Source organism: Neofelis nebulosa, chromosome 3 (genome assembly GCF_028018385.1).
Source record: "Neofelis nebulosa isolate mNeoNeb1 chromosome 3, mNeoNeb1.pri, whole genome shotgun sequence".
Taxonomy (NCBI): domain Eukaryota; kingdom Metazoa; phylum Chordata; class Mammalia; order Carnivora; family Felidae; genus Neofelis; species Neofelis nebulosa.
Window position 1 is genome coordinate 103,603,689 of NC_080784.1, and position 26,140 is coordinate 103,629,828.

Here is a 26,140-nt window from a genome sequence, read left to right on the forward strand (position 1 = left end):
TGCTGCTTAAGAGATAGGACTTTCACAACATTCTGTCTCCTAACATATGGGCATAACTTTAATCGTCATCACACCATGACCCTGCTGGGACCACATCAGGTGGGCCATACTAAAAATGATAACTTTGAGGACGGTATTTTTCCTCAACACACATTCACTGTTCCCTCTATCCTTTAATGATAATTACTTATATGCATGTATATCCTGAAATAGATTTGAGTAACACCCAACTCCACCTTTTTAAATCCCCCCTTTCAGCTTAACACAAGGATCAGTAAAATGAATACACAATATCTGTTAAATAAGGTAAAGATTTTTATTAAAAGCTACCTCTTTTCATGAAGGACTTGGGTCAGCTACTCTTGACCACATCCATGTATTTTGATGTAAAGCAATCTACTTTAAGGAGATGAAATATTTCATGACAAAATGAAGCAATTATTTTCTTCAAAAAAAAGCTATTAACAATTTACGATAGTATTTTGCATGTCTACGAAGATTCTAAAGTGGGCAATCTCATTAGGCTTAGCTTTAAGACTTGCAGTTGCCTCTGGATACTGCAAATTATCATATTCATTCCTCTCATAAGCTGCTATCAGTGTTTATACATAAGAATTTCCAAGAACCTACTTGGGCCATATTTGACAAGCCTGTTTTATAATATAAGGAGCACTAGACTAGAAGTCAGCAGACTTCAGTTTTCATTCTGGTTTTATCAGTTATTAATCACAGGAATTTCTGTTTTTCCATTTGCAAAATGTGGATTTTTGAGAACATTAGTTGCTTCCAAATTGATAAAGGATTTTGAGAAAATCAGTTGTTCCCTAATTGTGTTCCTTAGAATCCTGGGGTAAAAAGCATGGGGTAGTGGGAGGGGTTTTTTTCAAATGGGTCTACTGAACTCATATACCTATAATTTCATTGGTTCATAAGAACATCTTTAAAACACTGAAAAAAATTGAAGTCACTCAATCTCTGCTCAAAATTATCCAACAAACAACTCTAATTTTTAGAAAACTTTTTCCAGACACGAAATCTGCCCATTATTTTTTCTAGTCATTCTATTTCATTAATTCTACAGATACCAAATTCTCATCAATTTATGCCAGTCATTTCAAGGTACATGATAGATTATGTTGAAGGGGGAAAAGCTTGTGGGAGCAAGGGAATGACAGTAAAAAAAAAAAAAAAAAAACAAAACTAAAAGTGAAGTAACAATGAATTCAAAAGTAATTTAGGCTACCTCAATCCTGTGCTACGTTTAAAAACTTTTGGAACTTTAATCTAATTTCCCATAGAAATAAAATTATAAATAACAGCAAGGTTCCTAAAGTGAACCCACCAAAAAAAGGAAAAAATTAATTGGGAAGTTCCAAAGTTCTGTAGAACCTAACCACAATTTCAGAATTGCAGTGTGGGGTGCCAGAAACACCGAATGTGCTAACAGCTAAGAAAAGGTGCAGGAGTGTCATCATCTTCTGACACTATACTCCAAGTCCCCACCTAAAATCTTCTAAAACAGTAGTTATCAGAGTATGGTCTGCGGACATTTGCAGGGATCCCAAGATCTATTCCAGGGACCGTAAGGTCAAAACTATTTTAATAGTATTATAAAAGATGTTTAACTTTTTCTCAATTACTCTCCCATGAATGGACAGTGGAGTTATTTTGAAAGGCTGTATTATACATGGAACTTCAACAGACTGAATATAAAAACAGATGAGAATCCAATTATCTATTAAGCTAGACATTAAAGTGATTTGCAAAATATAAAACAATACCACTCTTCTCATTATTTATTTTTTGTTTCTGGGGTTTTTTTTTGTTTGTTTGTTTTGTTTTTTTTTTTTTGCTTTGGAAAAGTTATTTTTCATAAAGTATGTTGTTTATTTTAGTAGGTACAGGGTTTATTATATATTTTGAGGATGGTGCCAAAAGGAACTTTATGACTTTTTTTAAATTAAAGTAAGTTAACATATAGTATAGTATTGGTTTCAGTAGAACTGTGATTCATCACTTACATAGAACGCCCAGCGCTCATCCCAACAAGCATCCTCAATGCCCATCACTCATTTAGCTCATCCCCCACCAACCACCCCTCCAGCAACCCTCAATCTGTTCTCTGTATTTAAGAGTCTCTTATGGTTTGCCTCCCTCTCTGTTTTTATCTTATTTGAAACTTCCCTTCCCCTATGTTCATCTGTTTTGTTTCTTAATTTTTAATGAAATCAAAAATGTTTCTATAATTATCAGGTGTAATTTTGAATGCAATATGTATCTATATAAATAACAAAAATAAAAGCTCTTTGGGTTCCTCAGTAATATAGAAGAATGTACATACAGTTCCTGAGATCAAAAAGTTTAGGAACCACTATTCTAGGGAGTAAAGTCAAGGTCTACATTCCTTGAAGCTACTGGTATGGTTAACATCAAGTAGGAGGGTTAGGGGCACAGGAGCACTTATAGAGTTGTGAAATGAAGACCTAGGGAGAAAACTCTGAGATGATAAAATTTTGATGATTAAAGCAGAACCAGAAGATAGTCTAGAGCTTTCATGTCCTCTTTTCTCTTCACCCTTAGCATAGTAGATAAATGAAAATTAGTAACAGTGTCAGGCAGGAGTATGAATAAAGTCACAGAAGCTGAAAAGTAGGAAAAGTGATTTAGTAGAAGGATTAAAGAGTACTAGGAAGTCCATTTTAACTATAGTATGGGTTAGATCCACAGATGTAATAGGAGGTAAAGCTATGCATAGGGGTAAGGATCATACTGAGGATAACCCTGAATAAATAATATGCTAAAGTAACTAAATATAACCAGGCAAGAGGAAAGCTGCTGAAAGATCTCCAGACAACTGGTGAGAAAATCAGAGTTTTTAAATGCCAAAACTTTAAAAAATATTTTTATCTATTATAAAATGTGAAATATTTCAATGTCCATTAAGTGAAAACACTCATCATATAATTAAAGATTTCAAATACATAAAAACATGAAGACTCACCATGTTGCTTCTGCTTTGGATTATACATTTTCCACCACCGAAAAATTATAAATCCATCTTGAATTCTATGCAAGATAAATTACAAAATAAAAACTTGAGTAACAATTTACTTAATTCATTTAATTAGTTGTTATAAAAGGCAAGCAATTGGTAATGAATATGAAAATACAGAAAGTTCTCAATGGATCTCTGGTATACATAAATGTTTCATAATATCCCAGTTAAAAATAAGGAAAGAGAATTTGCATAGTCTAAATTACTCTAGGTAAAATTTAATACCATATCACATGTAATAGGAAAATGATGTGCTAACAGAAAAAGTTTTTTTCTTCTATAAATGATATTTTTTTAATGGTGTAAAAACTATATAAATAAAAGGCCAAATCTTGAACGGGGAACACTAAAATGCTAATAGAAGCTTTTGAAGATACTCGTTCATCTCTACAATTATAAAGCACCTCATGCCCCAAAATGATGAACATAATTATAGACTCTCACCTTTTTACTTTTCTTTAAAAAATAATGTTAGAGTCACAAAGAAATTGTCTCTACTATTTTAAATGAGGTGTGAGTGTTGACAAACCCTAGCACCTCTCAACTAATTCAAAACTTTCAAGTTCTACCTAAGTTAAGAAATCAAATGTTAGGAAATCACAAAATTAGAGGAAGCTTTTCTTTTAAGGCCTACAGAAGAATGTATTTAATATATTATTTATCATTTTTTATTATATTCAGATTTGTGTATCCTTCTTAAAGTAAATTTAGAGGGGCACCTAGATGGCTCAGTTGGTTAAGCATCCAATTCTTGATTTCAGCCCAGGTCATGATCTCAGGGTCATGAGATCAAGTCCCGCATTGGGCTCCATTCTGAGCATGGAGTCTGCTTAAGATTCTCTCCCTCCTTCTCCCTCTGCACCTCCCCTGCTCTCTCTCAAAACAAAAAAAAATAAATAAAATTAGAATAGCTAACAGACACTAAACAATTCTTAAAACGTATTACCTATAATACCTTAAAAATATTATCAGCATCCCTGATCCTTGTTTTATGTAACAAACGACCACCATGAATTCTCCAAGAAAAATGGTCAGGTAATTTAATGGCTCAAGTATTCATAATAGGAATGAAATGAGATTATTCATTCCTACAAGCTGCCTTTTGATAAACTTTTTGCCAGTCTGAACCTTAGCTAATTAATCTGATAAAAATATTTTTAAACATCAATTCACCGGATATAATTTACTGAAAAAATTATTTTTCTTCTTTTTTTTTAAATTTTTTTAATTTATTTTTTTATTATATGAAATTTATTGTCAAATTAGTTTCCATACAACACCCAGTGCTCATCCCAAAAGATGCCCTCTTCAATGCCCATCACCTACCCTCCCCTCCCTCCCACCCCCCATCAACCCTCAGTTTGTTTTCAGTTTTTAAGAGTCTCTTATGCTTTGGCTCTCTCTCCCACTCTAACCTCTTTTTTTCCTTTTTTTTTTCCCTTCCCCTCCCCCATGGGTTTCTGTTAAGTTTCTCAAGATCCACATAAGAATGAAAACATATGGTATCTGTCTTTCTCTGAAAAAAATATTTTTGATTTATGGTTTTATTTGAAGAAGTCATATTAAATATAATCAGAAAAAAATTTACAATATTTCAAGTTTAAGATGAGTTTTTTTTGTTTTTTACCTAATAGACATGTCTTCTGTAATATAATAGATTTCACGAACCATGACTTTTCCAGAAAGAACAGAGAAAGAGAAGGAGCCTGTTGTAGGAAAAACAACAACAACAACAGCGATTAATGGAATTGTTTTGATACAGAGTAGAGTACTTGAAGCTTAAAATAATCTTAGCATTCAATTTATTCAATAATTAAATGTTCTCTCCTGGCTCCCTCCTGATGTCCTTACAGCCTTACTAATTTTCTATCCCTCTTTCCTCAAATATAACAAAAAGCACAATAAGTACCATCACTATGAACTGAAACTGCTAAATACGCATATGAAGACATTAAATAGTTGCTCCATATGAATAATTCCCTTAATTATGCACAACTATTAAATAAATCCCAAAGCAGTGATAATTCACCATCTTTCTCCATTAATTTCTTTGATTCCAGGAACCAGTCATTGTCTCAAATTAGTGGAAGATGACTTATGTTTGAGGGAAATGTTATTAATATCGACCACTAAGAAGTACTCTAAGGAAAGTTAGGATGGTTCTAGTCAGTGACCTCTCAACCCTTTTTCCCACTGGTCGAGGGCTTTCTAAAACATATTGGTTCCTGATAGACCCTTGAATCTGAAAACTTCCCACTTATAAGTAGTCATTACTAAGTTAATAATGTGGACCACAAAATGAAATGCACAAAATGATTCCAACTTATAGATTTTTTTAAGTAGAGGTTACTGAAAGAAAAAAAAAAAAAAAAACGGCAAAAACTTCAGTGAGCATTAGAAACTTTCTTTGAATAGTAGTATCCTAAGAAATTTCTATTTCTATATTTTATATGTGCCTATATTTTTCCAATTATTTTAATAAGTATCTTTTACAAGCAAAAAAAAAAAAATCCAAAAGTTACTATAGAAACACTTTAAGAAACAAGAATGCGATAAAGAACCTAACCAAGTGATAGTTTATCTTCTGTCATAGAGTGCTGTGTGAGAGAAATTCCAGTTAGGTTAACATTCATAAAACAAAGGTAATTTCTGATGATCACTTATAAAATATAAATTTATAATATAAATCTCAAGGTTATGCAGAAGAAAAAAATTCAGTGTTACTCAAACTTACCAATATGGATATACCCATGTTTGTATAATCTATTAAGAACCAATGTTAAAATAAGACCAACATTTCGAGAATTGTAATATGTAAGATAAATAATCCATCCACAGGACAAAATGGTAGCTGTTGGGAGAAAAAAATGCAAAAGAATCTCACTATAAGTTTCCTTTACAATCACTTTAATATCTTAATAAAAACTTGTTAGTAAAAGATCATCACATTCAGAAATGATAGGACTTACTTCTATACAGTAATATGTCCTCTTAGAATTTAATACTTGGATTTTTAACACCAGATACTGATTCTACCTTATCCATCTTTTCTCATTTTTCCTTACGTATTAGCCAGAAAAGCACATATTCCAATCAGATTAACTAAAGAAATACTTCCTTTTTTTGTTTTCTTTTTCACTATTTTGTACTGTTTTAGTTATTAAACATATATAAAGATGTTCTGGAAAGAGAAAGCCCTTATTTCTAAATATTCTGAAAAATGTCCACCTTTATTAGGCTAAAAGCTCATTCCCAAGCTGTGTCCTAAAGGCTACAGTTATTTAAAAAGAATGAAAACCAATGATTTTTTTAAATCAGAGAAAAAGCAGTGTTTTTTTTTTAATCAATAGTTCCTGCTTTTTAATAAAAGGTAAAGAAGTGAGAGTTTTACTCTACATAAAGGCATATCTATATTAAACAGGCCACCTTATGCTATTTTGCTCTAATAGATAAGACAATAACCTACTTTTAAAGAATGCCAGTGAATATGCTACAGTAAATGGTATTTCAAATTTGACAATTTTTCATGAAAAGCTTATAGTCACTTACAGGATTCAGAATATTCCCACAAAGAACCTAGTTCATTAATATACAAAAATTAAAATGTAAGAAAGCAGTTTTTGATAATAACTTTCCTTTTACTTATTCACTTTAGAAGTATAGCTATTTTCCAAATTAGGACAAAATAACGTAAAGCAATTTAACATGTATCACCATTTAACAACAGCACATTAAGTTCCTAACTTTTTAAAAAGGTTATTTTAACATGGATAAAACCAAGCAGTCACGGAGAATCAAAATATATTTTCTCAGGGTAGCTTAAATTGACGGTAACAGCTCTGATGTAATAAGTGCTATGATTTGTCTGCAAATATTATTTCTAGAACAATTCTTTTGAAAAGTTATTTTGATGATATGTCATTGTATTTTTGTTTGTAAAAAGTGTTTTGGCGGGGGGGGGGGGGGGGGGGGAGTTGGCACCTGGGTGGCTCAGTTGGTTAAGCATCCGACTTCAGCCCAGGTCATTATCTCATGGTTCATGGGTTCAAGCCACATAGCAGGCTGTGTGCTGACAGCGTGGAGCCTGGAGCCTGCTTTGAATTCTGTGTCTCCGTCTCTCTCTGTCCCTCCCCTGCTCACACTCTGTCTCTCTCTCTCAAAAATAAATAAACATTAAAAAAAAAGTGTTTTGGGTTTTTTTATTGAAGTATAGTTGACACATAATATAGTATTAGTTTCAGGTATACAAAATAGTGATTTGAATATGTCATTATGTTTTAAGTTTAAAAACATTTTGTGCTAATTTTTACTGTAAATCACTGTGTTGACAGCAGGTTACTGTGGGTCATTCGGAAAGGCAAGAGGTATCTGCTGAGAAAGTATGCTTCTAGTATTATACAACCTGAGACTTGTGGCCTTTTCACTCTATCATGTCTCTCAAACCCCTTCAATATCATGAGGCCACTTAGTAAAACAGCAAGAGTAAATAGTCACTCAATGTCTTTCTGGGTGTTGCTGTTGTTTTTTCCTTAAGAAAAGGAGTTGTACACAACAGAAAAAAGTCAGAAATTCTAGGTAATAAGAGAAGACAGTGATAGGAAATAAGGAAGAATTCTACCATAATTAACCTAAAAGGTAATTTTCAATGCTGCTTTTATGAAGTTCTATTTCATATTAATATTTTGCATTTCATTTTACTTTTTTGGCTTTAATGAATGATTTATAATAGGGCACTTCTGTCAATTAGAAAAAATCAGAACTCAAAGTTTAAATCATAATTCCTTCCATATATACTTCACCTCTACCCATTTCTTTACACGTCCTGTGGTGTCATGAAAGAAACATAAGCATGCACTCAGAAAAAAAGGAGCTATGTAACCTGTGTAAGTTATTTAATCCTTATGGGCCTCAATTCTCCAACATGTTAAAAGGAAAAGAATAATACCTACCTTAAGTCTTCTCCGAGCATTGAGACAACATATGCAAAATGCCAGTGGGATGTGGCACACAGAAGATACACAATAAATATCATTACCCTCTTTTTCCCTTCTTACCCCATCTTACCCTTTCTATTTTCCTCTCTACCTTTCTAATTTTTATGCTAAAATTCAAATCCACAAAAACTTTCTGGACAGTAACAGCCCACAATATTCTCTTCCTCTTATTCATATTCATTCATTCATTCATTCATTTTCCCTCCCTCTCTTTGCCATTGATTTATACACTGTTTTGTATTATTTCTATGTACCTAGAAATTAGGTACTGGAGTATTAGCCCCCAATTTTTTTTATTTTTTTATTTTTTTTTTTTACTGGCAGAGCCCACTGTTAAGTATAAAGAGTAAGGAAAGAGATGAGATTAACTAGGCATGTACACTCTTATTTTGCTATAAAAACATATTTACCATAGGGATTCATCATGATAAAACAAAAAAAATGTGTGTGTGTGCGCGCACACACACACGTGCACGCACTGAGATGGGGTTTGGTGAAGGAGTGGACTTGCGACAGGAAAGATAAACTAATTGCAATGTCTTTCTTCTCCTCCCACCTCCCCTAACTCACACAAAAGGAGGCAACCTAAGAAAAAGAGCCCTCTAGAGCACTTGCCAGAGCAAATATTCATAGAAATACAGATTGAAACCTTTTTTCCAAAAAATAAACGAATGGTAGTGTAAGCATTTCAACTTCAGCTAATTATTGCTTAAAATGTGACAGTTGTTAATCTGTACATAAAAAACAAAATACAAGAAAATATATTCTACTTACCAACAAGGAGCCAAACAACATTGGAATTGTGTTCTGTAAGAAAATCTTCTAATTGAGTGATACTAGGAACAATACTCTCATTCTTCCTTTGATCCATTACTGAAGTTTTTCCAGAGCAGCATCTAAAGGCCAAAGAGTTCATATATTAAATTTAGAATCAGAGATTTATTAAACTGCAAAGGAAATCATTTAAGACAGGAAAAAAGGTAAATTTAATAAAAGTAAAAGTTCATAAGGTAGAAGATAAAAGAGAAGCTTAAGGGCCAGATAGGAAAATGGAAATAGTTTCATTACAAAAATCTTTTAGAATTTTACTTTGCTGGTGCTTTTTAGTGTTATGCCTTCTGGTATATTTTTAATCTAAATGAAAGCTGATATACTGAATTCTTGATTAAAAGAATTAAAGGACGGGCACCTAGGTGGCTCAGTCAGTTGAGCATCCTCCCAAAGACACATAACTTGAACTTAATCTATCTTGCTTCTCTCTCTCCCAATATATTATGATCAGTAAGGATTGTTTTACTTATCTTTGTATCCATAATACCAGTGACAGTGCCTTGAACACAGCCACTGTTTTCAAGTATTACATCATTTTAAATGGTATTTTTATCTATTATGTAAGAAAATATCTGACCTACATGTTTTAAGACAAGCTCTCTCAATATTTTCTTAAAAAAATTTTTTGTGATGCTTCTTTATTTTTGAGAGAGAGACAGAGACACAGCACAAGCAGAAGAGGAAACACAGAATCCAAAGTAGGTTCCAGGCTCTGAGCTGTCAGCACAGAGCCTGATGCAGGGCTCAAACCACGGGCTGTGAGGGGCGCCTGGGTGGCGCAGTCGGTTAAGCGTCCGACTTCAGCCAGGTCACGATCTCGCGGTCCGTGAGTTCGAGCCCCGCGTCAGGCTCTGGGCTGATGGCTCGGAGCCTGGAGCCTGTTTCCGATTCTGCGATTCTGTGTCTCCCTCTCTCTCTGCCCCTCCCCCGTTCATGCTCTGTCTCTCTCTAAAATAAAATAAAAAACGTTGAAAAAAAAATTAAAAAAAAAAAAAAAAACCACGGGCTGTGATATCATGACCTAGAGCCGAAATCGGATGCTTAACTGACTGAGCCACTCAGACACCCCCTCAATATTTTCATGACTCATCTATATTCTCTTTATTCTTCCTGAAATCCATGATATTCAAAACTGCTGTCTACATTAAAATAGAAATTGTGGCAATTATTGTTTTTAGTGACAAAGAAAAACATGAAAATGTGAAATAGCTCAAGCAAACAGAGCATAAACTAGAGATTTATCAAAGTTCCTAATTTAACACCACCACTACTACCACCATTTTAGGAAATACCTTTCCAAAATGATTACTTTTCAAAGTGAATTACCTGTAAAATCTTTTCAAATACTACATTCAAACTATTTTATTTCTTTCTCACTGGCATAAAAAAATCAAATTATCAAACATCTAATACTTACATTACTTACATTACTTTTAGAGACAGAATTCAAAATCTTAATTTGGTCCTTCAGAAATGGAGGTCATCCCACAAATTAGTAGGAAAAAATATAAATAATATGATAGGCAAATGAACAAAATATGTAAGTAGGCAATTTACAGAGAAAGATAGTATCACTAACCATTGGGACAATCACCCAATAGTGATATAAGTAAAAATTAGAAAGACTGTAAACAACTACTTCAGCAAAAGTATGGGAAAATGGGCACTCATACACAGTTGGGGAGTAAACTACATTTGGAAAGAACAATTTATTCAAATATTGTAAGAATGTGTATACTTTAACTTGGACAGCATTACACAGTGTACTGAAAAATTTGAAAAAATATATCAATTAATAGGAAAATAATTAAATAGTTAAATATAGTATACTTTACTGGGAAATAATATGCAGCCTTTCTAAAAAAATGAGATAGCTCTATATGGGCTGATACACAGAAAAGTCCAGGATATATGTAATGTTAGCAGGGAAAGAGCAAGTTGAGAAACAAAATGTATAGCATTCCACTTAATGTTTAAAAGAAAAAAGACCAGGGGTGCCTGGGTGGCTCAGTCGGTTGAGCGTCCGACTTTGGCTCAGGTCATGATCTCACAGTTCATGGGTTCAAGCCCTGCGTCGGGCTCTGTGCTGAAAGCTCACAGCCTGGAGCCTGCTTCAGATTCTGGGTCTCCCTCTCTTTCTGCCCCTTCCCCACTCATGCTCTGTCTCTCTCTCTCAAGAAAAACTGAATAAACATAAAAAAAAGACTATCCATTATGTATATTACATATATATACACACATATGTATATATGTGCACATATATGGAGTGTGTGTATATATACGCACTTTTTTAAATCAGCAAAAACAGTGAAGCCATATTATCGTTACCTCTAGAGAGAGCATTGGGAAAGACAGGAGGAAGGAAAAGAAACAGTGAAACAGGACTTCCACTTTTACTCTTGACACTTAGGTATTGTCTAATGTTTTACGATTGGCATATAATACTTCCATAATTTAAAAAGAAAAAGGGAGATTTGGTAACTAGAAGATAGGAAATGACAGGTGAGAGACTTTTCTTGCCCAAGCATACATCTATTGACCTCTTCTTATAACCAACCAAGAAATAGGTGTCTCCCAACCCAAAAATAACAACTCAGTCATCTGTCATTCTAGCATCATGTCTTTCTTCAGTGCTTAAATACTTAGCTCTTTTTAAAAAATTAAAGTGCAAATACTGAGCAAACTCAAACTTCATCACAACATCAGAAAGATCACCTTAGCAAGAATTATTTGAATTGACAGCCTTGAATGTAAGAATGGAAGGAATATATACTGTTCTAGAAAGGGGAGACAAGTAAGTTTCATCAAGAAAGGACATAAAGAACATTAAGAGAGATTGGGGAAGGGAGAAGGAGGCACTCATCAAAGAAAAAACAGTAGAATCCAAAGATCCTGCTTCAGACTATATTGTTCCAGAAACAGGACATTATGTGGATTGAGAGCATGGATACTATACTAGACTAAGTGAGAACTACCAGATCTAATGTTATAGCTGTGTGACCACTGGCAAGTTACCTAACCATTCTGTGCTCTATTCCCTCATCTGTAAAACAAGAACACTAATAGTACCTACCTGACAGAGGTGAATAGTGAAAACTGATAAATTCATGTATGTAAACCATTTAGAATAGCACCCAGCACATAGTAAATAATACACCATATAAATGTTTGCTGATTGCAACCAATGCTTTTGGTGCCTTGCCCACATACTGTTAGCATTCATCTCTACACAAGATGACTGCTCATTTGGAACAACTGAATACTTTACTGAGGGCTGCTTTTGGACTGCAGAAACATGCTCAGCTTATACTCAGGGCAAGCCAGAAATGCCAAAGAGGTAACATCAATGACGGCTAGGAAAGTGGTGGATACACAACTGCAGCTTCTTTGTTCTTGATTTGGGATAACTCTGAGGCATAGTATTTTTTTAAGTTTACTTATTTATTTTTGAGAGAGAGCAGAGGAGGGGCAGAAGGGGCGGGGAGGGAGAGAGAGAGACTTCCAAGCAGGCCCCACGCTGTCAGCACAGAGCCCAATGCGGGGCTCAAACTCCCCAACCATGAGATCATGACCAGAGCTGAAACTGAGAGTCAGACGCTTAACAGACTGAGCCACCCATGCACCCATGAGGCATATTCCATTTGGTTTCCCAAGAGTTCACCAATGGTAGTGAGCTCCAGATGCCCACAGTAGTAACTGCTAGGATAATGCCCTTTACTGACTTCAATCCCTTTCCTTTCTTACTTCCCCATTCTCCTACCAGTCTTTCCTACGATCACTTCTGTACTTGAGTCCTTCCTTATCCAGGTATTGGTTCTAGGAAGACCTAAACTAAGGAACTATTTTTTTTGTTTGTTACCAGTCCTATTAAATCTGAGGATAGCTTTCTTTTACATGAAAAATGATTCTGTACTTTAAAGAGATCATAAAAAAATAAATAAAATTAAAAAATAAAATAAAGAGATCATAAAACCATACCATTTGAAGGACACAGTGTTAAATATTTAATATCTTTTAAAAGTTTGCTTTAATTCAGGGTGTGTGTGTGTGTGTATATATATATATATATACATATATATGTATGTATATATATACATATATATTGTATACAATACAATAAAAACATTTTAGAAAAGGAAGATACTCTCCTTTAGAAAAGGAATATACTCTCTCTCTCTCTCTCTCTCTCTATATATATATATATATATGACAGAAAGAGAAACATTTCCTTCATCTGAACAGGAAGAAGGGAAAGGAAAGACCAAGATATGGGGAGATCTGGTGATAGAAGATGAAAGAATCTGATGGCTTCCATAGATTTTTGAAAAATCAAATTCAGGGAGCCTGAGTGACTCAGTTGGTTAAGCATTTGACTTCGGCTCAGGTCATGATTTCATGGTTCATGAATTTGAGTCCCGCATCAGGTGAGCTCAAGCCCCTCTTCAGGTGAGCTCCATCCACTTCTTTTTCTTTCTCTCTCTCTCTCTCTCTCTCTCTCCCCCTCCCTCATGAGATTCTCTCTCTCTCTCTCAATAAAAAAAAATTAAAAAAAAAAAAGCCAAATTCATATTTATCTAAAATCTCTTCTATTTCATTTTTTTTTTTTACTTATTACTCCAAGTTTTTTGGCACTAGTCCCATAACTTCTACAGTACCTGTTCCTTTTCTATTTTTCTTAGTTTTTAGCTTTTGTGTTTATGACAACTGTAAGAAGAATGACCCTAAGTGGTTGGTGAAAGAAAATAATGAATAAGAGGGCCTTCATCACCACAGCTTACCCCAAGTCCCCCAATTCCACCCTACCTCAGCAATAATTATTTATCATCTCAGAAAAGGGGTGAGTGGGAGGAACTGGAGGATCTGTGCACCTGCCCACAGCTTGTCAAGAAAACTTCACTGCACTGGTTAGTTTACCTTCTTCCAAAAGAAGAGATATCATCCCATAATTTGACACAGGATTTCAGGTATAAGGTTTTCCTATACCAGGGTTAAACTGGAACAAGTCTATATATAACATTACCTATGATGTGAGAAGATCTGGTTATGAAGAGACAGAGCTTTCTTGGGTACTGTCATAGGAAAGTAAATATTGATTTTGATTTTTTGGAACAACATAGTTAAGACAGTTGCTTGATAACGTTGAGCTATTTTTTTTGTTTATTCATTCAATAAATATTTATTGAGCTTAAAAATTCTGTAATACAGCTAAGGAATTCTGAGTATTCAGTATAAGATTTGGAATATTTACAATAACCTTTTTAGTACGATGTCTGGCAATATAGAAAATACTAAAAAAAAAAAAAAAAAAGGCTGTTTGAATGAATACCTGTATCTTAGCAGTTATCGTACTATATTACAATTATTACTTTAGAAGTCTCCCCTGGTAGACAAATGTTCTTAAGGATGGGTTTGCCCTTGGGGCGCCTGGGTGGCGCAGTCGGTTAAGCGTCCGACTTCAGCCAGGTCACGATCTCGCGGTCCGTGAGTTCGAGCCCCGCGTCAGGCTCTGGGCTGATGGCTCGGAGCCTGGAGCCTGTTTCCGATTCTGTGTCTCCCTCTCTCTCTGCCCCTCCCCCGTTCATGCTATGTCTCTCTCTGTCCCAAAAATAAATTAAAAAAAAAAAAAAAAAAAAAAAAAAAAAAAAAAGGATGGGTTTGCCCTACTCATTTAAGCGTAATATCTAACCAAGTTCTGTATACAGAAGTCTCTCAATAAATACTTGTTTCAGAAATGAATGAAATAAATACATCATCATGAAAGTACATAATTATGAGCTATTGCCAAAAGTGAGTATTAAAAAAAAAAAAAAAAGATAAGTGAGTATTCCAATGTACCCAGAGCCAAAAAGATTCCTAAGTGATCTTTTCACTCTCAAGAAAATCTGGTTTTCATTTGCTTGAGTTTAAGAAGAGGATGTTCAACTTTTTAACAACCCAATTAATGTGAAAAAAGTTTAATCAAATCTCACACAACAATGAAATCACAATTCTTTGTATAAAAAGACAAATCACAATTCTTTGTATCTTCAGACCATCATATTAAAATTCTCTGCATTTAATTATAGTTCCTTTTCTAAAATGTTTTTATTGTATTGTATTGTATCTTAATTTGAGAGAAAGAGAGAGAGAGAGAGCGCAAACACGCAAATGCACGAGCAGGGGAGGGGCAGAGAGAGAAAAGGGAGAGAATCCCAAGCAGGCTCTGAGCTGTTAGTGTAGAGCAGGGCTCGGTCTCAGGACCGCGAGATCATAATCTGAGCCAATATCAATTATCAGACACCTAACCAACTGAGCCACCCAGGTGCCCTCAGTTCCTTTTATATAAAAGAAACTGCATGAGTTTTAAAAGTTGGAAAATAAATGAACTTTACAGCTCTCCTCTGACCTTCATCAATATTCATATTCTCTTTACCATCAGGTAAAATTAAACACCTATTAGGACAAAGCACTTACCCTTGGCCAATTTTACTGATCTACAGTAACTGTTACAGAATACATACACTTACTTGAGAATTTTTCAGTTACTGTTTAATTTCTGCTCATATGTAACAAATTATCTGGAGATACTTTTGTAAAAGTTCCCCATTTCAAAGCCATTTATGTCCACCTTAAAATTAAGAAGCCAGATAACTGACCCAAATATCTAAGTAAATACCAATAAAAATGAACTGTCTGAACAGACTGCTCATCTCTACTATGACATAATGACATCCCAAAACAAAAGTAAAACATAAATCAGGTCACGACAACATTTTTATCCAAAATGACGTTTCAAGGATGATTAGAACATTTGAGCTATTCATTTAAACACTGACCATTCACCAATCTAAAGGTAAACGGCCTAAAACACATGACTTTCCAATTCCATGATGCTTCATAAATAAAGTATATAAAATAGGGAAGTACTTACTACAACTAATATCTCCATAAAATAAATATGTAAATTTTATATTACAAGATAGTAATGGAATATATTAACAAGGTTATTACCCATTAAACATAGAGTGATTGGAAAAGCCCAATCTGACTAAATTATTTTACCTATCAGGATACAAGGCTTTAAATTCCACCATCCATCCCTTCAAGGGGAGTATTAACCAATATTATCTCTTAAAATTCAAAATAAAACAAAAATCTATAATGTCCTATTCTGTTCATTTAAACAAACAAGATAGACAATTATCCTCTTAAGTTAGACCAGGTATATAATCATCTCTACCGAGAAAGTCATTCCAGGTTCCTTTCAGTCCCAGGATTCCAAGTGCAACAAACACAATTCACTATTAAACTAACTCCAAAACCCAACAGAATTAAATGGTAAAATAACATTCTATCAGAAATAACAGAAATCATCTGGTATACTGGAACTAGGCTTTACAGTCAGATTTGAAATGGAAAGCTTGCTCTACCCTTTCAATACCTTCAATACCTTCCTTAGCTGTGAGATAGCTTCAGCAAGTTACTGAATCTCTTTAAGCCTGTTTCCAAACGGCCATCTCTTCTCTGAAGAGATGCTCAAGGCATTAAAAACATGAAGCAAACAAGCTAACATACAGTGCTTGACAAGAAACACATTACAGCAGTGGTGCTAAGCTACTATCATTAATGTTCTTTAAGAAAAAATCAGCTCAAAAAAGGTGAAAGCTAAAAAAAATAAATAAAATGCATAGCAGTAGACAATGACTAAAATGCATTTCATTCCTTACAATATATGAGAAAAATACGTATACTTAGCTAAATAACAGAATTTTATAACCAAAAAAATTAGTTGGCACAAATAACAATCAAGAAATTAAGTTAATATGAATAACATAGTTCTACAAATAACAGTGAGTATGATATGATTCTTAGAAGCAGATCAAGTACCAAAATACACTAGTTACCAGGCAACTATTGCTAAAGAAATATTCAGATATGGTGAGTGACAATTCAAACACTAAAAATCTGCAAACTAAACATACTTTTTAATAACATAATCTATGCTACAAAAACTGTTCTTTATGTTATATATGAAAGAATTTTTAACATCTCAGAAATCATATCATTCAACAAAAATGTTGCACTTTAACACACCTCACTGCTATAGACAGAAATTTATGCTGGTTTACCTAAATACTTATTAAAAGCAAAACAAATCTCTTAAAAATCTGTAGAAAACATATCTAGTAATAGGGTAAAAAGAACAGACCTCAAATTCTCCAAACCTAGAAGAAACCATGATTCTTAAATACAATCCACTTTTAATAATCCACCAGAACTAATTTCTACCTTCAACATATTCCTTGACATGGTCAGCAATGCAAAGAGCTCAATAGTAACTGCCAAGTGAAAGATGTAATCCTCTTACTTTTACTTCCCATTCACTGGTTGTGGGGTTTTGTCTTCATTTTGTACTGACTAGTGAACACATTCTGCAAGTTTCCTTTCTTTTTTTTTTTTTAAGTGTTTATTTATTTTTTGGGAGAAAGAGAAAGCACAAGCAGGAGGGGCAGAGAGAAAGACAGAAGGAAGACAGAGGGAAACACAGAATCCAAAGCAGGCTCCAAGCTCTGAGCTGACAGCAGCAAGTCCGATGCAGGGCTTGAACTCATGAACCCTGAGATCATGACCTGAGCAGAAGTCGAACACTCCAACTGAGCCACCCTGGTGCCCCTCCTTCAATTCTTTTAATCAAGAATTCAATACATCAACTTTCATTTAGATTAAAAATACACCAGAAGGCATAACACTAAAAAGCACCAGCAAAGTAAAATTCTAAAAGATTTTTGTAATAAATCTATTTCCATTTTCCTATCTGGCTCTTAAGGTTCTATCTTCTACCTTATGTCACTTCAGTCAGAAACCCTCCCAAATACATGTTCAAACTATTCACCCAACCAAAAAGGGTCTTTGGATGTGGGGAGAGGGAGAAACTTGTCACATGTGTTTACCAACACTCTCCTCACATCAAGTTCAAAGAAAACGTTTTCTTATTAGCATGTTGCTACCCTAAGAGCCCACAAGATTCATTTAACAGCCAATTCCTGTGAGCTGATGATATTGCTACAACTGAAACTGAACTTTCATGTAAGTAAAACAACAAAGAAGTCTGCTTTGGGGAAGTTTTATGTGGATATGACGCATACAGTACTACTGGTGATATGAGACACAGCATTTTAAATGGATATGAATAGAAATATACTTTACGTATACATAAAAAGTGACCCAGTACAAACAGATCAATAATCTAAAATTCAGACTTTAAACATTTTGGTCAATGCTCTCTTACCCTTTGAAACATTCATTCCAGGGTATTAATTCACCATTAAAATGATAAAAATATAGCTATCATAACAATGGCTACAACACTTATTCAAGGTTTGCTGTGTGCTAGACACAGTGCTAAACACTTTATGTGTATTTACTCATCTAATTGTCACAAATAACTACTCATTAACAATTCCCCATTTTAAAGACGAGAAAACTATGGCACTGAGAAGCTAAGCACAAACACAGCTAAGTTCCCAGTAATTATCTCTTAGTTCTAAGTTTCGTTATATGAAAAATGAGATCCTTCCTCCCACCTCTACATTTAGAAGCTAATATGAATGCTACAAAATTCAAATTTTGGCATAAAAAATTCATATTTTGCCCACTATGGCATTTTTTTTTAACCTAAAATGATTCTCTATTAAGTCAAGGGTCAACAAGCACTTTTTTTAAATAACCCTGAGTGGTAACACAAGTTGTGCAGCCTGATTAGCAGCAAAAAAGGCCAAATTATAAAGCGAACCAAATCTAACTTAACCACCTCCCACTCCTCTAGAACCTCTCTCTCACCTGATCATAAAGGCTATTATTCACTGACTTTTAAAGAGCTTTTTTGCCCCCAAAGAACTTGACAATTGATAAAATGTATGGTAGTTTTAAAATGTCCAAAAACTCTTTAACATTCCTCCCTTCAAGAGGTAGAACTTAATTCCCCTCTCAGGTGTGGGCTGGACTTAGTGATACAGCTAGCTGTAAAAGAGTATGTCAGAAGCAATGGTGTGTAACTAAGTCAAAACTGGCATCACAGCTTCCTCCTTGTTCTCTCTTGGATCATCTGTCCCAGGGGAAGCCAGATGCCTTGTTAGGACATTTAAAAAGCCCTAGACAGATCGGCATGGTGAGGCTTTGAGGCCTCTAGCCGACAGACATGTATGTGTGCCATCATGGAAGCAAATCCTTCTGCCAGTTGAGATGACTGAAGTTCCTGCCAAGATTTTGGCTGCAACCTCATGACAGACCCTAAACCAGAAGGACTGAGTTTAGGCACTTCCAAATCCAGACTCACAGAAACTAAGATACTAAATATTTTAAACCACTAAGTTCAGGTATAATTTGTTACTCAGCAATAGATAACTAATACAAAGTATGTGAAAAGTAATTTTGCAAGATAACTACAAGTTATCTCTACTCTGATAGTTCATACCAGTCATGTTAAGCTAAACTAATGCACTCTACTCTCCTCCAACTTACCAAAAGATGAGGAATCAGCAATAACACACCAAGAAGATTACCAATCCCATGAATGAACCATTTCCTCTCTCTACTTTAAGTGAGAGTCTCCTGCATGGACTCTGTGGAGCAACCCCTACCCTGCCTCTACATATTCATCTGTATCCGTAATCATCACCATCTCCTTAACTCCTGTCTCAGAAGTCTATCTAAAGCACCCTTGACCTGCATCCTCATTTTCCATCCCTTCCAGCTTAGTCAGTGACCTTGCTTCACTAATTATTGTCCCTCCCTCCTCTATCTTCAAATTTTATTTTTGATGTTTTTTTATCCTCAGCAAATAAAGATTATAAATCATATCACTCATACCTTTAAAAAACAAAAACTCTCAAACTCATATATCTAGTGATCCCCTCTCTATTCAATTTAGAATCAAACTTTCTGAAATAGGTAAATGACAGTACCTATTTCAATTTCCTTATCTCTTACCACTGTGAACTGGCTCCATCCATATAATCGCTCTTGCTCAGGTCAACAACTTTTTTAAAATTTTTTTTTTTGGGGCGCCTGGGTGGCGCAGTCGGTTAAGCATCCGACTTCAGCCAGGTCACGATCTCGTGGTCCGTGAGTTCGAGCCCCGCGTCAGGCTCTGGGCTGATGGCTCGGAGCCTGGAGCCTGTTTCCGATTCTGTGTCTCCCTCTCTCTCTGCCCCTCCCCCATTCATGCTCTGTCTCTCTCTGTCCCAAAAATAAATAAAAAACGTTGAAAAAAAAATTTAAAAAAAAAAAAAAATTTTTTTTTAACATTTATTTATTCTTGAAAGAGATTGAGAGAGAAAGAGAGAGAGAGAAAGAGAGAGAAAATATGAGCGGGGGAGGGGCAGAGGGAGAGAGGGACACATAATCTAAAGCAGGCTCCAGGCTCCGAGCTGCTAGCAGAGCCTGATGCAGAGATCATGACCTGAGCCAAAGTCAGATGCTTAACCAACTGAGCCACCCAGGTGCCCCAACAACTTCTTGACATGTCTGATAGATACTTTCTTTGTCCTCATTTTATCTGATATCTCAAAGGTGTTTAATACTCACTCCTTTTCTCCAAACTCAGTTCTTCCACTGACTTCTGTGATTCTCCTGCTTCCTTATCCATTCATTCATCTCCTTTGAGGTGTGTCTTCCTTCTAGGATAGGGATTTATTAGTCTTCCCTATCCGCATTTCTTTTCTTTTACTCTGCATTTTTTCCCTGAGTGATCTCATCTAGTCACATTGCTAGATGGAGCAGACTCCAATCTAGCTGCTAATTTGGAGCAGACTCCAAATTTTATATCCCCAGCAGGGTCTTCTTAACTAAGATCTATATCCAGCTTCCTAATGACATTTCTTGCAAGTCACAGATGCCTCATAACAACAGCCCCACAACCATGTTCCCCAATCTGTTGTTCTTCCTATACTGCCTCAGTAAATGGTCCCAGAATCCACTCAGTTTCTCAAGCCAGATATCAGACATCAGTTACTTTGTCCTTCAAATGTTTATTATACACTTATTATGTGCTTGCATATGACAGTAGCTAAAAATTGCCCAGACTCGACTTTCTCTCAAGCCCAAAATCCTACTCAATACATCTCCTTTGCATCTATCTAATCCATCTCCATCTTTAATTCCCATTTGCATCTCTGTACTTCTGGTTCTCATTTGCCACCTGAATTATTACAATGCCTCTTATGATCACCACTCTGCCAAACTCATCACCCTCCAACTCATCACCAGACTGTTGCCTGACCATGTCACTTCTATTCGTTATATATAAACTGCCTGAAATTTTCTCATATTAAAGAGTTAATTTTCTTAACCTCTCAAGAAATTTTTGAAATTCTATCATTATCTTTAACATGAAAAAAAATATGATGAAATGAAGTCTAGAAGAATCCCAGTATCCCACTGTACCTTAGAGTAACACTAGTAGAGTACCTTCCTTTATTAACTAAAATTATGAAAGATTTATTATAAATACAAACATTTACCATATGGGCAGTGCTGTTTTCTAGTCTTTTATATAAACCAAAAACATCTTTGCACATAGAAATAAAAAAATGTACGATATTTCACAAAAATATTACCTTCCAGGCAAAATTCACTACTCTAGTATTCTCAAGGGCCATGATGAACACTAATACTAAAAGCCTGAAATAATGCCTGAAATATGGTACTCAATAAATATTGATGAAATGAATTAAATATTTCTTCATCGTGTTTAACTGTCTTCTACTAATCTCCATAGAACTCATAATATAAAATATACTTGACTTCAACATACCTAGTATCCTGTGAAGAACAAACCAAAGTCAACTAATTTTCTTCATTTATTTTTAAAGCCTTTTATAACATGGGCATGAGCAAGAAAAAGAAAGAAAAAAATGTTAACACTTGATAGAGAATTAAGCCAAAGCTTCCCTTGGCTTTCTCCTCCCAATACACAAGCTAAGCACACAACTTAATTGTCAATCAGATATCAACAATTCAAAAGTGAGGTAAGATGAATGGCAGGTCATGTTATATACTGCCCCAACCTTCACTCTATGACCATTCAAGCAGCTTAAAACACAACTGAAACAGAAAGTCAGATTTCGTCTATCTCAGCTTTAATTGGAAATTATTTTTTTAAAAACTTGGCCAAAATATTTACTCAATTTTTTTCCAGAGTCTGCAGTGTTTTCTTTCTCCTTGTCTTCAGAAGGCCCACCTGCAGCGTTTCATCTTAACAAACCTGAAAAGAACATTTTAACCAATTATAGAAGATAGTTTGGCTTTATCAACATTTGCACCATTTCAGAATAAATTATTTGATTGCATGAGTGTGAATGCACACACAAAGAAAGTGTTTAATGTTACTCCAATATCACATTTCCTTCTTTAAAGTTTCCAGACAAGAAATACTTCTAAACTAGAATAAGACCACGGTTTCCAAATTACAGTGTTCTAAAGCTTTTAGAACAAGGTTCCAGAAGTCAAATCCTATGTTTAAAACATACTCAGTGTGGCCTTAAAAAAGTTGTCCTCTCAAACTGTTGGTTCTCTGCTGGGAGGAATGGTGCCTCAGTTTCCTTCCTATTCCAACCACCTGGCACACTTTTTATCAAATGAAAATCACTTTGCAAACTGTTCAGATACTTGGGAGATGATAAAGCATACTGATTATGGGACCTTAAACTGGAGTCAGATTACCTGGTTTAAATCACATCTCTACTTTGTACAAGGTGATTTTTAGGGCTGCACGGTTTAGTTCATCTATAAAATGAGAGTAATAACAGACCTAACGTGATAGGATCGTTATGATGATTAAATGAGATAACATGCACATAAAATATGTCTTACTTAACAATTATGTAAAATGAATATTCTGGTTAATTCATCTATTTTCATATTAAATGTTTATGGTTAACTTAGAATAAATCAGCTTCAATGCCATACACAGGGTGAAAGCAGTAACATGAAACCAGTTGAAACGTACACGCTTGGGCAGTTACAAAAACATGATTTTCTTACAGAGGAAATTTACAAGAATTCTTTCCATTTAACAAACGTCCCTAACTGTCTACTGTCAAAACTAAGGTCAATGGGGGTGGGAGTTAGGTGTGGAGGAGGGGAGAAAATATACTCTGCAGAAGGAAAATCAACTTCCCTTCACCTTCCTTTGACCGTAAGATATTGTTTCCGCTGAAATGTACTCTTCAATAGTGTAGACTCAGCAAGCACCAACTCACAATAAACACACGTCCCGCCTGGATTGGGAAGGCGGAAGGTTCTAAGGCTCCACCGCCATCGGTCAGTAGACCCTACGTTAAGCAGTTCGGGGTCTGCCGCAGCCAAGGGCTCCCAGCAAGGCTAAAGCCGGACCCTGCAGGTGCGCTTGTCCTTCCCGCCCGCGGAGTCCACACACCAAGTGGGCGCCGCCCACCCGTCTTATCACCATCCACAGAGGCCGCTCCGGCGTCGGCGCCCCCAACCATCGACTGTAATGGCTCTTCCAGGCCTTCCCATTGACCTTCTACACCCGGTCTACAGGTCCCGGTGCTGCAGGTAAGAATAGCAAACTAGGAAACGAGTCGACGCCGCAACAGCGGCGAAGAAGCCAAACCTCCAGACTCTGACCTGGCTGAGTTCCAGAGATGATGGAAAACTGCTCACCCAACCCTGCCCAGTCCGACCCGTCCCCTCACCTGGGCGAGCGCCGGGGCGGCCTGGAACCGCACCGGCCTCTTCGAGGGACGCTAAAGGCCTCGGGCAGCGGCAGCAGCGCCGAGCCGGCCCGGGCCGGGGAAGCTCTGCCCGCGCCCACACCCTCTAGCCCCGCCACCCCGGCCAGCTGCTTTAGGTCCGGCCGGGGGCCCCTAGCCACTAACACAGAGAGGGGCGGAGAAGGATGGGAGGGGTCCCAGCTAGAGCCAGGCGTCGCTGCGGCTGCGTCAACTGGTAGCGTCAGACGTCACGGCGCCGGCACGCCACCCAAGCCCCATCCAGGAATCTGCAGCGCCCCACCCCTTTTCTCTCCTCCTCTTCCCCTGTCCCCGCATTGTGGGTGGAGCCTGGGCCGCTTGGCGGAGGTCCGGGGCGGGTTTGGAAAAATCGCTCCCTACTTAGCCACGGGAGAGGTCAATGAATGGCCTTCCTGAGTCCAGGAGACCGAGAAGCGCGGATAAGACCAGGACGTTAACAAAAAGGACAATCAAACCGGTGCTATGAAGTGAAATGAATCCTCTTGGAATAGAGAATAATATTTTTATGACCTTATCAATATAAGGTGCTTGATTGTATGAAATGAAACTACATTGACTCAATTGAGTCTGTTATTATATTAATGAAAAGTGGTTTGATGCTCACCATTTTTAAACAGACTCTTAATATTATTTAGCGGGTGAACCAAGGCAAATGACTTTCTAGAGTTGGAGAATTATCTCAGATATATTGCACACTTCTTATGTACGAATTGTGATAAGAAGAGGAAAGTGGAAAGCCGTCTTAGCTCTATGCAAGCTTTCTGAGTGCTTGGGACAGATGTGGAATATGCACAGAAGACAACTAGAAGTGCGCACAGTGATACGCTAGCAATAGCAAACATAATGTTAAGCATGGGCCAGGAGCTGTTCTAAGATTTTATATTTATTGATTCATTTAACCCTCCCCAAACCCTGCAAGGTAAATACTCATTATCCCTTCTATCCTCATTTCACAAATTAAAAACTAGGGTACAGAAAGGTTAAATAACTTGCCAAACTGTACCATAAATATGAAGGTATGAAGAGATTAAATAGCTTGGAAAGCGAGGTTTTCAACCCAAGCAGTGTGGCTCCAAAAGTTCATGCTATTAAGCACTACTGTATACTGTATACTGCCTCAAGTTCTAAATGTCTAAAACTCTAGTTCTGACTTCCTTCCTGAGCTGAAGTACCCTATCTCCTAAGGTTTTCAAGTGGGAGTTTCACTCTTACCTGAAAAGGAACAGATGTGAAACCAAATATAAAATAAAGCCAGAAAAGGTTAAACATGTGAGATACCATATTGCATATAAGATACTTTTATTGCATGTAAGGAAATAGAGGCCCTGGCAGAAATGATTTAAAAGGCTGGCTAGAAGCCAAAAAGAGAAAAACATATACTATCTTAGTTGCTTCCACCTGCTGCCACGACACTCCTACCACCCTTATTTGAATTACCTCTTTAGAGTTTATTTCTCCTCTTCTACAAAGACATTAATTTCAACTGTCTTTCAAAGTCTGTAAGAATCCCAATCATTCTCAAGCTTTGTTCTCTAATAAGGCACCAGGAACCGCACATGAATTAAAATTTGTCACAGCCAAACTACCTACTTTGCCCAAGAGCGAAACTGTCCCAGTACAAATTCTCTGGACTAGAAATTACCTAGATGTGGTTCAGTTTCAAAAAGTGAACTAAATTGCCCTGAAGCTAAGAGGGAAGAGGGGAAAAGAAATGGAGATTGAACAGAATAAATCTCTAATGGTGTAGTTTCAGGCACAATGGAAGGATTATTTAAGGATGAGAGGGATTACGTTCAAAACAATCCACAGGTGTAGCCAGCCACCAAATTATCCAAATTTAGTTGCTTTCTATTTACGTTGATATTTTCATCATGAAATGTTTTACAGTAGAGTAAAATAAAATGTGCTTCAAAAACTAAATACATGTTAAGAAAATTTTTAAAAATTAACAATATGCTAAGTGCCAGGCACTTGGCTAATAATGCCTTATATGCACTATTTCATTTGATTTGCACAAGCCCATAATGTAAATACCACTTGTGGATAAGGAAGTTTAGAAAACTTAAATAACTTGTCCAAGGTCACACAAACTAGAAAGTGGAACCAAAGCTTGAACTCAAGTGAGTCTAAGTCAAACACCTATTATCTTTCACTAGGCTATACTAGATCCAAGTTAAAAAAAACTTATGAATTGTAGAACATCAACATACAATAATGTAAAACCACAACTACTTTACAGATAATTTTAAAACAGTGTTAAAGCAGCATGTTATCTGTATTTTAACACATAAAGGAAATTTACTGCCACCAAATTCAATATGTTAAAGTTGCTTGAATGTTTAATTTAATTCAGGTTTTTATTTCTCTATCATTTAAGAATTTCTTAAAACCACAATGTCTTCATGTATAAACTTGAGCTGTCAGTGCCCATATGTTTCAACCCAGCTATTCCACTTCTAGAAATGAATCATACAGATATCTTCACACATGACCAAAATGTACAAGCT

General features: G+C 35.9%; 1 protein-coding gene across 10 annotated transcripts in view; it reads right to left on the reverse strand.

The window, feature by feature from the left end:
* Nucleotides 1-23,827, reverse strand: part of BLTP1 (bridge-like lipid transfer protein family member 1) — a 215,204-nt gene extending 191,377 nt beyond the window's left edge. For 8 of the 10 annotated variants that reach the window (XM_058721464.1, XM_058721470.1, XM_058721463.1 and 5 more), the window contains exons 1-6: nucleotides 23,577-23,826; nucleotides 22,043-22,123; nucleotides 8,824-8,945; nucleotides 5,790-5,906; nucleotides 4,683-4,761; nucleotides 3,002-3,066 (exon numbers count right to left, since the gene is read on the reverse strand). In XM_058721464.1, coding sequence (XP_058577447.1) covers nucleotides 3,002-3,066; nucleotides 4,683-4,761; nucleotides 5,790-5,906; nucleotides 8,824-8,920 — 358 coding nt within the window. In that variant the 5' untranslated portion in view covers nucleotides 8,921-8,945; nucleotides 22,043-22,123; nucleotides 23,577-23,826. Of the gene's footprint in view, nucleotides 1-3,001; nucleotides 3,067-4,682; nucleotides 4,762-5,789; nucleotides 5,907-8,823; nucleotides 8,946-21,673; nucleotides 21,733-22,042; nucleotides 22,124-23,576 lie in introns of all 10 variants that reach the window. The other 2 variants (XM_058721462.1, XM_058721471.1) reach the window with 2 other exon arrangements.
* Between the last annotated feature and the right edge of the window lie 2,313 nt (nucleotides 23,828-26,140).